The sequence below is a fragment of the Mya arenaria genome, chromosome 3, assembly GCF_026914265.1.
Source record: "Mya arenaria isolate MELC-2E11 chromosome 3, ASM2691426v1".
In the NCBI taxonomy this organism is placed as follows: domain Eukaryota; kingdom Metazoa; phylum Mollusca; class Bivalvia; order Myida; family Myidae; genus Mya; species Mya arenaria.
The window spans coordinates 75,190,119-75,202,072 of NC_069124.1; the positions used below are offsets into that span (position 1 = coordinate 75,190,119).

General features: G+C 37.0%; 2 protein-coding genes across 2 annotated transcripts; both read right to left on the bottom strand.

Annotated features, from left to right (window-relative positions):
• Positions 1-481: 481 nt before the first annotated feature.
• On the bottom strand, positions 482-3,954 carry LOC128227013 (uncharacterized). Its single transcript, XM_052937174.1, has 4 exons — positions 3,794-3,954; positions 2,361-2,521; positions 1,340-1,581; positions 482-1,114 (listed from the first exon to the last, which is right to left on the bottom strand). The coding sequence occupies exons 1-4, from the start codon at positions 3,882-3,884 to the stop codon at positions 952-954; spliced, it is 657 nt and encodes a 218-aa protein (XP_052793134.1). The 5' UTR covers positions 3,885-3,954; the 3' UTR covers positions 482-951.
• Positions 3,955-9,651: 5,697 nt separating this feature from the next.
• Positions 9,652-11,472, bottom strand: LOC128227014 (uncharacterized). Its single transcript, XM_052937175.1, has 4 exons — positions 11,324-11,472; positions 10,916-11,076; positions 10,190-10,431; positions 9,652-9,900 (listed from the first exon to the last, which is right to left on the bottom strand). Exons 1-4 carry the CDS (start codon positions 11,412-11,414, stop codon positions 9,759-9,761), a joined length of 636 nt encoding a protein of 211 aa, XP_052793135.1. The 5' UTR covers positions 11,415-11,472; the 3' UTR covers positions 9,652-9,758.
• Positions 11,473-11,954: the final 482 nt, after the last annotated feature.

Genomic DNA, 11,954 nt, shown 5'->3' on the forward strand with positions numbered 1-11,954 from the left:
TGCTTAATTGTGATCCTACTGTTTGGAATGGCAATTGAAATCTCAGGTGCTTAAGTTTTAAAACTTGTCAATATACTCGTTATTCTAAATCTATGTCAAACACTTTTAGAGACATTCGTGAAACATACTTGTAGGCCTTCAATGCTGGCTATCAAGTCAAGACCCGTCACTCCTTCCAATACATATAATTAGATTTTAAAAGGATTAGTCTTAATGAAAACTTAACTATACCAACACATGGTTACTTATTTGACATCATTTGTAAGCGCATGTGTCATAAGGGGGGCCTTTGCTCTTTGACACGTCAGAAAAATTCAAAGACAGTGCACAGGGGCCGAATAACGATAAAGGTGGAAATCAAGTAGTCAACAGAGAATAAATATGCACTGCCTGTATCAAGACATCCAATACATGAAGGGCACGGGGGTCAGGTCAATCAACTAGGGTTAAACTGTTATAAATGTATCAGTATGCATTCCAATAGTTTCTATATTTTTATTGTCACTCTGTATTCTGTAACAATACTTTCGATGCTCTTTTTACAAACCTTTTTAGTATGTATTAAGTATTTTGTGCTAAGGGAGGATTCATTTTATCTAGTTCAGAACTGAGTCTTGTCCTTGATATGTGTTTTTGTTTACATTTCCTTAATTTCTCAAATATCAATAAGATATTACAAAAGACTGAGTGCAGTGTGATGTTTCTCTGCTACTCAATTAAATGAAACACATTCTGGACAATTTCCGTCAAGAGTTCTGAAATGGCATACACTAAAACAATTGAACATATTGAATAGTAATATGGAGAAACAAATAAGGTGTGATGGTTCGAAGCTTTGATAAGGACACTTCACTTTAAATAAAAACAAAACATGCTCAGATGTTATAAGGTTATAAATGAGTTCCCGCATAAAGCCTTTCACAGTCGATAAATAATAAATGAGGCTTCCAGCTACAAGTTGCCCCACCAGCTGGAGACGCCGTCCGCGAAATCCCCGGCGCTCTCCCATACGCTCCCGAGGAAGTTGTTGATGGTTCCGCCTAGGAGCAAAAACCGTTCAGAAGCTACGGTCGCCCCACACCGCGCACCATCCACAAATATACGAGCCAGCAGCCTGGAAATGGAAAATGATAACAAGAAGAGTTTCGATTTTCCCCAAACCGTCCTAAAGTTTGTAAACTTGTCCAGTGGTGTACATTTTGGTGTAATAAATACATATCTATTCTACGATATGGACTTGAAAGGTTTACTAGGATTATGTAAGGTTGGTTGCGCACATTCCCTCGACCTCCCCGGTACGTATACACAGATCCGGTGTTTCTTTATATATGAGACTTACCTTGCGTTTCCAAGACCCATAAGCCTGGAAACCTCGTCCGCACCCAACATCTGGTTGTACACGTCCATGTTCGAGCGGATAAAAGTGCACGAGCTCATTCCTCCGTACTCGTTATAGCTGCACGAGCGCATCGCGTTCGCTCCATCTTCCTCAATATCGCCACAGCGTGCGGAATAACTCTCGTACACCGGCAGTAAGGTCGACGTCACACATGTCTTTGATCCGTTCATGAATAATTTACCCTGTAAAAAATGGCCTTTATTTTTCTATTGCAAGACGGGTTGATTTTTTTTATATAAAAATATAATAATAAAAACATTATTGACGACGACTCCAAAGAAGTCAAAAATGGGTATATATATATATGTGCTCATAAAATGACTATGAAATTCTTAACATTATAGCAGTAATTTGCAAGTAAAGATAAGGAATCTGTGAATCAGATAATTATGTTTCAATCGTAAATGGGGTGACAATTTGGACTCTTGAGCCGCTTGAACGTTTTGAAATAACTCTCCTAAAATGTTAACCATAGTGAGACGATGTGCATACCAGTTTGGTTCAAGGAAAAAGTCACACTAATTGGTCAAAGAGTGCATGTTACAACCAGCTCGGTTCAATGACAAGGTCAAACTAAGATGTCAAAGGTCGTATGACTATATCTTGTGTGCGCTCCATTTCTCTTGAACCGCGTGAAGGGTTATTTAATAACTGACCGTAAAAGTTCACTATATGGAGACGATGTGCAGAGCGCATGTTGCAACAAGATCGGTTTACGGTCAAGGTCACACTTAGAGCAAAGGTTAAAAACTTCATTTCGTGTCCGCTCCTTATCTATTGAACCGCTCGAAGTATTTTGAAATAACGTACCACAAATGTTTGCAATATTGAGACGATATACATAAGGCATGTAACAACAAGCTCGACTCAAGGTCAATGTCAAATCGCAACACGTTGTTCATTTATTATAGACCCGAATACACTTATGTAATAAACTCTTAACATGACCAGGGGAGCTAACCTGGGCTGTAAACTGGCTATGAAGCTCGTCCGCTCGGGTGCAAAAGTGGAGGCCAATGTTGAGGGCATATCCGTCATGACCGCAGGGAAACCGCCGCTCAAGGCAACGGTAAAACTCGCAGTCGCCATGTGCCGCCGCCTGCCGGCACTCCTGGCTAACATCTGTCAAATGGAAGCATGGCAATAAGTATATGGGTTCAGTTAAAGAAAGATTCATTTTTACAGTACCTGAATAACAGCTCATTCTGTGTTATATTTCATGATCTGCCTTATTCGTAAAACAGCTGTCCCGAAAATAGCTATTTTGTTTAGTACTTCAGTTTCATGATCAACCTCAATCACGTCATTTTTTTATTTGATAAAGGCCACCGGCCGAAAACAATCATGAACAAATGGATAAATCTGAAACTATGTAACTAATGATAACACTATTGATGTGAGTACGAGTTGTGACCAGTATGAATTAGAATAACGAACATGTGAAACTCGTACATATTTACACATCCGGCTGCATTACTACGAGAGCCTGTGTCTTAGTTAATTTACAAGAGCAGATCAGCTATAATTCATTTCAAAATATTTTAATCCGATTTTGACCCATAATATAAGATGTGACTTATTGGACAAGTCCACTGTTACATTCCTGGGGAAAGTGTAACAGTTTAGTGTTACCTTTTCAGAGTTACTCACCTTATAGTATAGTATATAGCTACTTATGAAACTGCTTGGCGCGGTCTATACTTGGGTAGGACATGTAGTGCAGTAGGCACCTTTAAGAGTTGTAATACGAAATATTGCGAGTTCGACTCCCTTGAGGATAAACACATCTTTTCTTTGTTTTTCTTAATTCATTTAAGTTCGTCAGAAATGTATTGTATTCAAAACAAATCGTTATGTTTTTTATTGCTATTGATGTTTCTATGTTCACCAAATTATATAACAATGTATTTTACAGAAATTAAAAACGCTATTTTTTTCATTTAAACAATATTAACGTAAGCTCCGAACTCGATACGAATGATTTGAACTACAGTTGGTCGCAATTTGTTAAATGTAACTAACTCTAAATTTGCACGACTCTCAAAAGGATTTTGTGAGATGTCTACATGTACGTTGTAAATAAGGACACTGCAAGATGGAGAAAAAAGACTGAGTACCGAACTCACAACCTTCATAACCTATGATAAGAACGCCACAACTATAACGCCTTTTGAAAAATAGGTTTAATTTTATCATTATGAGCTATGATTGAAATAGGCAAATTACCCATTATTTTGATTTGCCCAAATATCTATAAATACATAAGTACATTCACGGCTCAATTCGTCTAATCGCTCTAAACTCAGTTTCGATTTAATCACATAACCTATATCATCATCCTATTAAAAATGAATTTAACTTTCAAGCGAAATGAATAATATGAGTTAAATGTACCTTCATGTGGCTCGATCCTCGAAGAATCCCCCCAGAGGCTCCAGGAGTGTACACCGGCCACCAAACACAGCATCAATACTTTAATCTTCATTGTATTCAATGTGTTATCATAAGCAATTTTAATGAAGTGATTGAGTCGTGGGTGTTTGTACACTAACTATAATGTTAACTATAATACCAGTGTGGACGAGTGAAGGGTTATCGTTCGTGTGATAAGATAAGCTGCGAATATATAGCGAAGTGTATCACAATCACCTCATATTTCGAGCTATCTGATTCGAGTGATTCCGTCCCTAGGGTGATCTCTTGGTCTGAGAATTTAAAAAATGCGTTCTTGTACTCTATGATACACATAATAAACAAATTATCCACTTTGTGCCGTATATTCATACATATTAAATATTTTATCATTACATACAATCTTTATCATTGATACAGATTGTATGAAATATTAAAACAATTAGATATTTAATATGTAAAAATATACAATGATTGATAAAACGGCGTTTGACTATGAGCATCATTTGGATTCATTGCCTAAAACTTTACTGTTATTCTTTCCTACAACTAGCCCCAATTCCTCGAAACTTCTTAAGTCCCTTTTAAAAGCACTAATCTCACTATTTTTGTTTCCCTATAGTTTGTGTAATACATGTATTTTCTTCTTTCAGACATTTTAGACTTTAAATAGGAATTATGTTTATGATAATCACAATGGACAATTGTACATGTATCAAAATCAATTTTAAGTATTTGGCTAAGTGAAATAAGCATCTTCAGCAATAAATCCTTTAAAGATTCAAACTTACATAATAAATAACCGTAATCGTATTCAATGTGAAAAAAGTACTGTTTATGTCGTAGTTCAATTGATATCGTATATAGTATGTGAATTTGATTTCATATGTATTTATCCATGTATTGGTCTTATTCGGATGTTATAATGTCAAACGATTTTAGTTTACTCATCCGTCTGTCTACAAAGTCATGGGATAAGTGATTTAGAACTCAGAAAATAGACGCGAAATAATATTATCTTTGTCTGTTTAAGAAGCTATCTGTTTAAGACGAACAATATTGTCTGTGGAATTTTGACTTTGTTTATGTCCCTCCCAATCTTATTCACGCGTATAATTAATACTCATATACTGTTATTTCATATTTTGTTTCACCTGTCCATTCACCATGTTTGCGTTTATGTGTGTGGTTACGAAGATGACGTACCTGATGCAAGTCCTTTTAAACTTTACGTAAAGCGGTGTAAAGACTGGAATTTGAGGATGACAAAATAACATTCGATATCTTAGCTAGTAACATCGTAATCTTTTGTAAGACTTATATCAGAGGAATTATAGACTTTGGAATGATATAGACCATATCTTAATAAAAGAAAATGCTGAAACTATCGCTGAAACATTTGATAAGACATTAGTCTGATATCATCTTATCTCTACATGACTGCTACAGAAGATTTGCACTTATATGAAATTAATCGCAATAATAATGTTCAACTGCCCGCTATGGATTGTACCATTTTGAATATGTGTGTGTTTGTGTCTCATGCCGTGAAGAACAAAGAGAGCTGGCGATAGCATTTTTTGTCTTTAAAAATTACCTAATTTAAATCTGATTTTACTTCAAACGGCAAAGCAATTTTTTGGAAAATAATCACACTAGTTTTAAGTTCTGATAGAGGGTTTCCAACTGTATATCCAGTCCTAATATTGAATAGGAAAAAAATGAATGTCCAAACATGTGAAAACGGGTTTCCAAGTCGTCTTAAAATATTCGGGAAATAAAAAGCACATAAGACGATGAACAAAATTTGTTACTTTTTAAATTTCAATGATAATCTGTCTCTTAATTGATAAGCCAGATAAAATTCAACATTTTGTTTGAACATCTGGGCCCAATATCACGAAAATCCTTAAGTCAAATCTCAATCTCAATCTCAACTCATTTTACCACATAAAACATTGGTAGCTCAAAATCTTGTATGTTTTTATACTTTTTGAAAACGTATTTTCTCATAGAAGTTGTTATTAAAAGATTTTGACAATATTTCAAAGAAAACTTATCCTACAGCAAAAAATATACTTAAGTAATTGTTAAAAAGGCAATGAATTATACTCAAGTACAGTTTTGGCTGTAGAGTATTTTCCCATTGGAATCTAGACCAAAGGGTTCAATCAACATATTCAATGACAGAATGCGGTTTAAAAATATGTAAAACATATAAAAAAAATTAAAAATAAATTTTGATGTTGTATGATAAAAAGAGTTGAGATTGAGTTTGAGATTTGACTTAAGTATTTTCGTGATATTGGGGCCAGAAGTTCAAGTTTCCTTCGAAGAATGTCCCTAAATACGTATTGCCTGTTTTAATATGATATTCAAACTTTATGCAGACACCTTGGTTTTGCAGTATGTTGAACTTAAAATAGTAAGGCCAGTACGTGCCATTTCATCTGTGCTTTTACTTATAAAGCATGTTTAACGTCACTTTATAATATGTGGGTTTTTTTACATCGGTTGTGACTCGTGTTGACCCATGTAGACGTGATTCCCCACCCTGTACTCGTGGTAACAGACCACTAAGTAAATGCCCTATACATTCTATAGTCAATTAGCCAATATGCATGGAAGATAACACTTATTTCTAGCGCTTCACGACTCAACACCGTATATGGAGAGAAAGCTCCGCTTGTGTACTAAAGATCAAACAACGTTGGGAAAAAATACGTTTCCCCGAAGAAAAATAAAATTGGTAGAACGTAACCACTGTGTATTCGGTATAGTGACAATATCCGGTGTACGAGGACAAACACTGCGGTGACAATGTAAACTATTAAAAGTAAATCCAGCATGTTCAGCCTGTTTTTTTAAATCTCAAACCATTCAGCTTCAAAACCTATAATTGTGGAAGGTAGCCAATGGTCTGAGCTGGTACGTGTATAGCCATGCTTTGCCTCACTGCCATGTGTCAATTAAAAGAAAAAGGCATGTAACAATAAGTAGTCACTTCCAAATTGGTGTAATTTGTCCACATAAGTCATGAAACGCTACCTTTTTATGCACCAGTCAATTGTAACCACGGACCCCCCCCCCCCCCCAGGTCCGGGGGACTTTGACTTTCGGTCCGGCCAACCCCGGCTAAAATCCCCGCCCTGCGGAGACGAATAGATGGTAAAATCCCCGCCAAATGCCTCCGCACCCCAGGTACCCTAGGTAAGGCCCATTCCCCGCTATATTTAAAGCGAAGACAAAACCACTACATTCACCCAGCACTGCGGGGCCACCTGAAAGGTAAACACATGGCCAATATCCCGGCTATCCCCGGTATACCCCCGGACCTGGGAGGCCGTGGTTACAATTGACTGGTGCTTTATAGAGACCTTATAAAAACTGAAATGCATCGGTTTATTGGAAGTATCCATCTAGCATTCATAATTCATAATGCACGAATGAAATCAACCGAACTAATTGTACCAATGTGCAGTATCATAATTTGACAAGGTACCGGTGTCTTAAGGGATGTTGGAAAACTTTATGTCCGGGAAATTCGAAGAAGGACAGAGTAACGATGAAGGTCTGAATCAAGCAATCAACAGAGAATAAATGTGCACTGCCTGTACAAAGATATCCAATACACGTACGGTACGATGTGCGTGCGTGTGTGTGGGGGGGGATCAACTTTTTTACATCACTTTTTTGTTTCAAGAGGCAAACTTATTGTTTGAATTGTGAGGTTTCTCTGCCATCAAATGTTGCCAGACGCAATGAAATAAGTGCTATTTTTCGTTGATTTGTCTTTAATTTATAACTAGGTTTCTTCAATTTCTCACACCAATCGGTCTTCAGAGGTCATAAAAGTAAAAAATAATTGTTCTGTACTTAAATTCAAGTGCCTTATAGTATGGACTTAATGGTCGGCATATGCTGTCGTCTTACAACAAAATGTTTCCGGATCGCTGTGTGCCTTAATTAAGTTCTTAAAACCAATCATTTTTCCCATTTAGGTTGCGTCTATTTCAATGTGCATTGCATTGTAGTATTAACATATGATTTATATTACGTTTAAGATACTCGTTAAGTTTTTCTAAATGTTGGTCGGCAGTACCTCTTTCTTGAGTGAGTTTATTCAGAAATGAGCCCAGATAAACGGCCATGACAGTGCCACATGGACGTTATAAACATTTTCTGTAATTAACGAATGCTAGCAAAATAAGAACTGTGTTGATGTGGGTTTCGTGTTTAACAGACAAAATTTATACTTTGAGGAAATGTAATGTTAAAACTGGAATAAATTTGGAAAGGCCAGAATTATTGTGCAAAGATTATAAGTATCTTCCATGGCCGAGAGTGTAAGATAGGTTCATGTCGACCCGAGCGTAGGGTGTTTTGTGGAAACGAGGTTTACCGAGTTTCCTCAAAACACCCTGCGCGAGGGTCGGGATGAAACTATCTTACACGAGCGCCTATGGTAGATGCTTTTTCTTCCACCTCAGTTAAACAAAATGAAGTAATAATTATTTTTCTTGCTGAATGGATATGTGATTATTCTTGGTTGTCATGGATATGCGCGCAGTGATACAGATTATGTTTAAAGTCAAATCGGTCTTTAAATAGTTCTGAGGAGAGTGAAGCATTATTTCTTGAAAGGTGCGTGAAAACCTTTTTATGGTGACATTTGAAGTGAGAAATAATTTATTAGCATTCTTAATATTGCCACAAGACAAGGTTTCAAATTCTATGATACTACAGGCGACAGTCTTCAACAAGGGAGGTAATTACAATGTGATGACCATTAAAATGGAGTTCCATACGGGTTCTTGTTTTATCTGTACCCGTGGGCAAGATAAGTTGAATTTTTGGATCTACTTATCTACTTATCTGAGGTGGGAGAATATAAGTATCCTCCATGGCCGAGAGTGTAAGATAGGTTCATTCCGACCCGAGCGTAGGGTGTTTTGCGGAAACGAGGTTTACCGAGTTTCCTCAAAACACCCTGCGCGAGGGTCGGGATGAACCTATCTTACACGAGCGGCTATGGTAGATGCTTTTTCTCCCACCTCAGTTAAACAAAATTAAGTAAAAAAGTATTTTTTGGCTGGAACTCTTTTGTGCTTAGTGAACATAATTGCGTACGGATATGCGATAATTCGTGGTTGTCATGGATATTCGCACAGTGATTCAGAGTATGTAAATGGTCTGATCGGTCTTTACATAGTTCTAAGAAGAGTTAAGCTTTATTTCTTGAAAGGTGATTGAAAACTGTTTTCTGGTGACATTTGAAGCGAGAAATAATTAACTAGCGTTCTAAATATTGCCACAAGACAAGGTTTCCATGATGCACTACAGACGACAGTCTTCAACAAGGGAGGTAATTACAATGTGGTGACCATTAAAAGAAGTTCCATACGGACATTTTATCTTCGCCCGTGGGCAAGATAAGAATTTCTAGCATGGTTAAATTAATACTTATCTGAGGTGGGAGAAAACTGTTTCTATTCATAGCACTGAAGTGCAACCCGTTGTAGGTCTATGCCATATTTTGTTATCAAAACTTATAAACGCAACCCATTTACGAAAGGTTCCGGAATCAAAAGACTTTAAAATAAGAAGAGCGTTTTATTGTCAATTAATACAAGGATTCAACGAAAATAAACAACATAGAGTAATAATCCATATTTTATTTGACTTATATTACAATATTACAACAACGATCGGTACGTCGAACAGAGTATTGCAGTGATGGAAGAAATATTGCTAAAATCTACCGTAATTAGACAAATATACAATAACAATGAGAAACATATACTGTGTGAAGGGACGAAGCCTGCGTCAGGACACTGGGTACTCATCCTACTTAATCATAAGTATACGCGTGCTACATTACAAGGTAATTAATAAGTCCATGCGTAAAACATATTCATAGCCGAAACGTTATGTCTACGGCTTCCGGTTACAAATTGCGCCACCAGTTGGAGACACCGTCCGCGAGATCCCCAACGCTCCCCATGATGGACCCACCTAGGCTCGTGAATCGTTCGGAGGCCACTGTCGCCCCACAACGCGCGCCATCCACAAATATACGGAACAGCAGCCTTAAAATGAAAAGAAATAATTATTAAAATGATGTTTAATTTCAAATAATCGTTTGTTTGTTTTCATCCGTGTGTTTCAATCAAAACGTTAATTGAACTTTCATTACACAAACACATGCATTGAAGACACCAAAACACAGTGCCCCTCGAGTAACAGCTCCGACACCATTGCACTTACGAATGTTGAAGACACAAGACTTTACGTATAAAACACAATTAAGCCTTAAAGTACATGTTGGCATACCCTCGTTGTAATCTGTTACAAGTATACCGTTTGAAAATGCCCTACCTGGCGTTTCCAAGACCCATAAGCCTGGACACCTCGTCCGTGCCCAACATCTGGTTGTACACGTCCATGTTCGAGCGGATGAAGGTGCACGAGCTCATGCCCGCGTATTCATTATAGCTGCACGTGCGCATCGCGTCTGCTCCAGCGTCCTCGATATCATCACAGCGCGCGGAATAACTCTCGTACACCGGAAGTAGGGTCGACGTCACACATGTTTTTGATCCGTTCATGAACAATTTACCCTAAAAAATGGCATTAATTATTTTAATTGAAGACAATTTGAATTTCGTACTCGTACTATTTTTTTTTTCAAAAACACATCACAGATCAACTGCGATGCTGAATTGTAAAGAAAGTAATTATTTTGAAATGCCTTCGTAAACTTTCCCTGAAATTCTTAACTTATGACTTTTATAAAATGAGCATTCTCGAAAAAGATCATGTAAAACGTTTGTATGTGAATGAGGATAAACTAATTTTAACGAGCTTTATTACAATGCATTTGATTTTAATGTTCATCTTAGAATAAGGCGCCAAGCCGTAATATTATAATATGGGATCAGTGAAACTTTTTTGTAGATAAACCTTATTATTATTCATTTTTTCACCTTGGTAAGCGTATTTAAATCGAAACACGATTTTCAATAATTATTGACCCGAATACGCTTCTGTAATATATATATATATATCAATTATAATATAATAGGGATCAGATGCGAGCTTTACCTGGGGCGTAAACTGGCTATGAAGCTCGTCCGCTCGGGCGCAGAAGTGGAGGCCAATTTTGGTGGCGTAGCCATCATGGCCGCAGGGGAAACGCCGCTCCAGACACCGGTAAAACTCGCAGTTGCCCTGTGCCGCCGCCTGTCGGCACGCCTGGTCAACATCTTTTTAACAAGGAACATATCAATAAGGAAATGGATTCAGTTGAACAAGGTTATTGATTGAAATCCATAACCCTTACAATGACGGAATAAGAGCTCATTCGGAGCTATATGACTTGTCTAACATTTTCGTACTGTTTTTTATTTTGAAAACATCAAAATCTTCTTTTCATCAGCAATGGTTATTTACAACATATTTATAATACTCCAACTTTTTAATTGAAATATATTATATGAGAAACTAGTGTACCTTCATGTGGCTCGACCCTCGGAGAACCCCTCCAGAAGCTCCAGGAGTGAACGCCGGCCACCAAACACAGCATCAATACTATACCCTTCATTTTTTTCAATGCGATATCAATAGCAAGCTCAAGAAAGTGATTGACTTTTTGGTCTTTGTAGGTTCACTATATATACATGGACGACTGACATTGTTTACCAGTTAAGGGTTATCGCGGGGTGTGATAAGATAAACAGCGGATATATGTTACTTGTATCATAGTGAGAATGGGAAATTTGGGGATGCAAAATAACATTCTAATTCACAACAAGTTACATATTCACGTAATATTTTGTAAGTCTTATCAGTGGATTGGTAGACTTTGGAATTGAATGGGTCACACCCATGAAACGTTTAATTTGAAATAAATCTGATGTCAACACATTGTCAATAATATATAATACTACTAAGGTGTGAATATCATATGGGGTCATGGTTTGGTACAGAAGTGTTGCACACAGATAACATTAACCCCAATTGAACGTTCAACTGACCGATATTTTATCGTACCATGATAATATGTTACAGGTGCATGATCATTAAATGTATATTAACAAGACGTTTTTGATTATAAGAAAATGGTTTTCTTGAACATCTAAAC

Coding starts and splice junctions, on each gene's coding strand:
- LOC128227013 (XM_052937174.1), bottom strand. CDS start 3,884: ATGAAGATTAAAGTATTGATGCTGTGTTTGGTGGCCGGTGTACACTCC. Junction 2,522..3,793: donor GAGGATCGAGCCACATGAAG/GTACATTTAACT, acceptor TCCATTTGACAG/ATGTTAGCCAGGAGTGCCGG. Junction 1,115..1,339: donor ATGGGTCTTGGAAACGCAAG/GTAAGTCTCATA, acceptor TTCCATTTCCAG/GCTGCTGGCTCGTATATTTG.
- LOC128227014 (XM_052937175.1), bottom strand. CDS start 11,414: ATGAAGGGTATAGTATTGATGCTGTGTTTGGTGGCCGGCGTTCACTCC. Junction 10,432..10,915: donor ATAGCCAGTTTACGCCCCAG/GTAAAGCTCGCA, acceptor GCCATTTTTTAG/GGTAAATTGTTCATGAACGG. Junction 9,901..10,189: donor ATGGGTCTTGGAAACGCCAG/GTAGGGCATTTT, acceptor TTTCATTTTAAG/GCTGCTGTTCCGTATATTTG.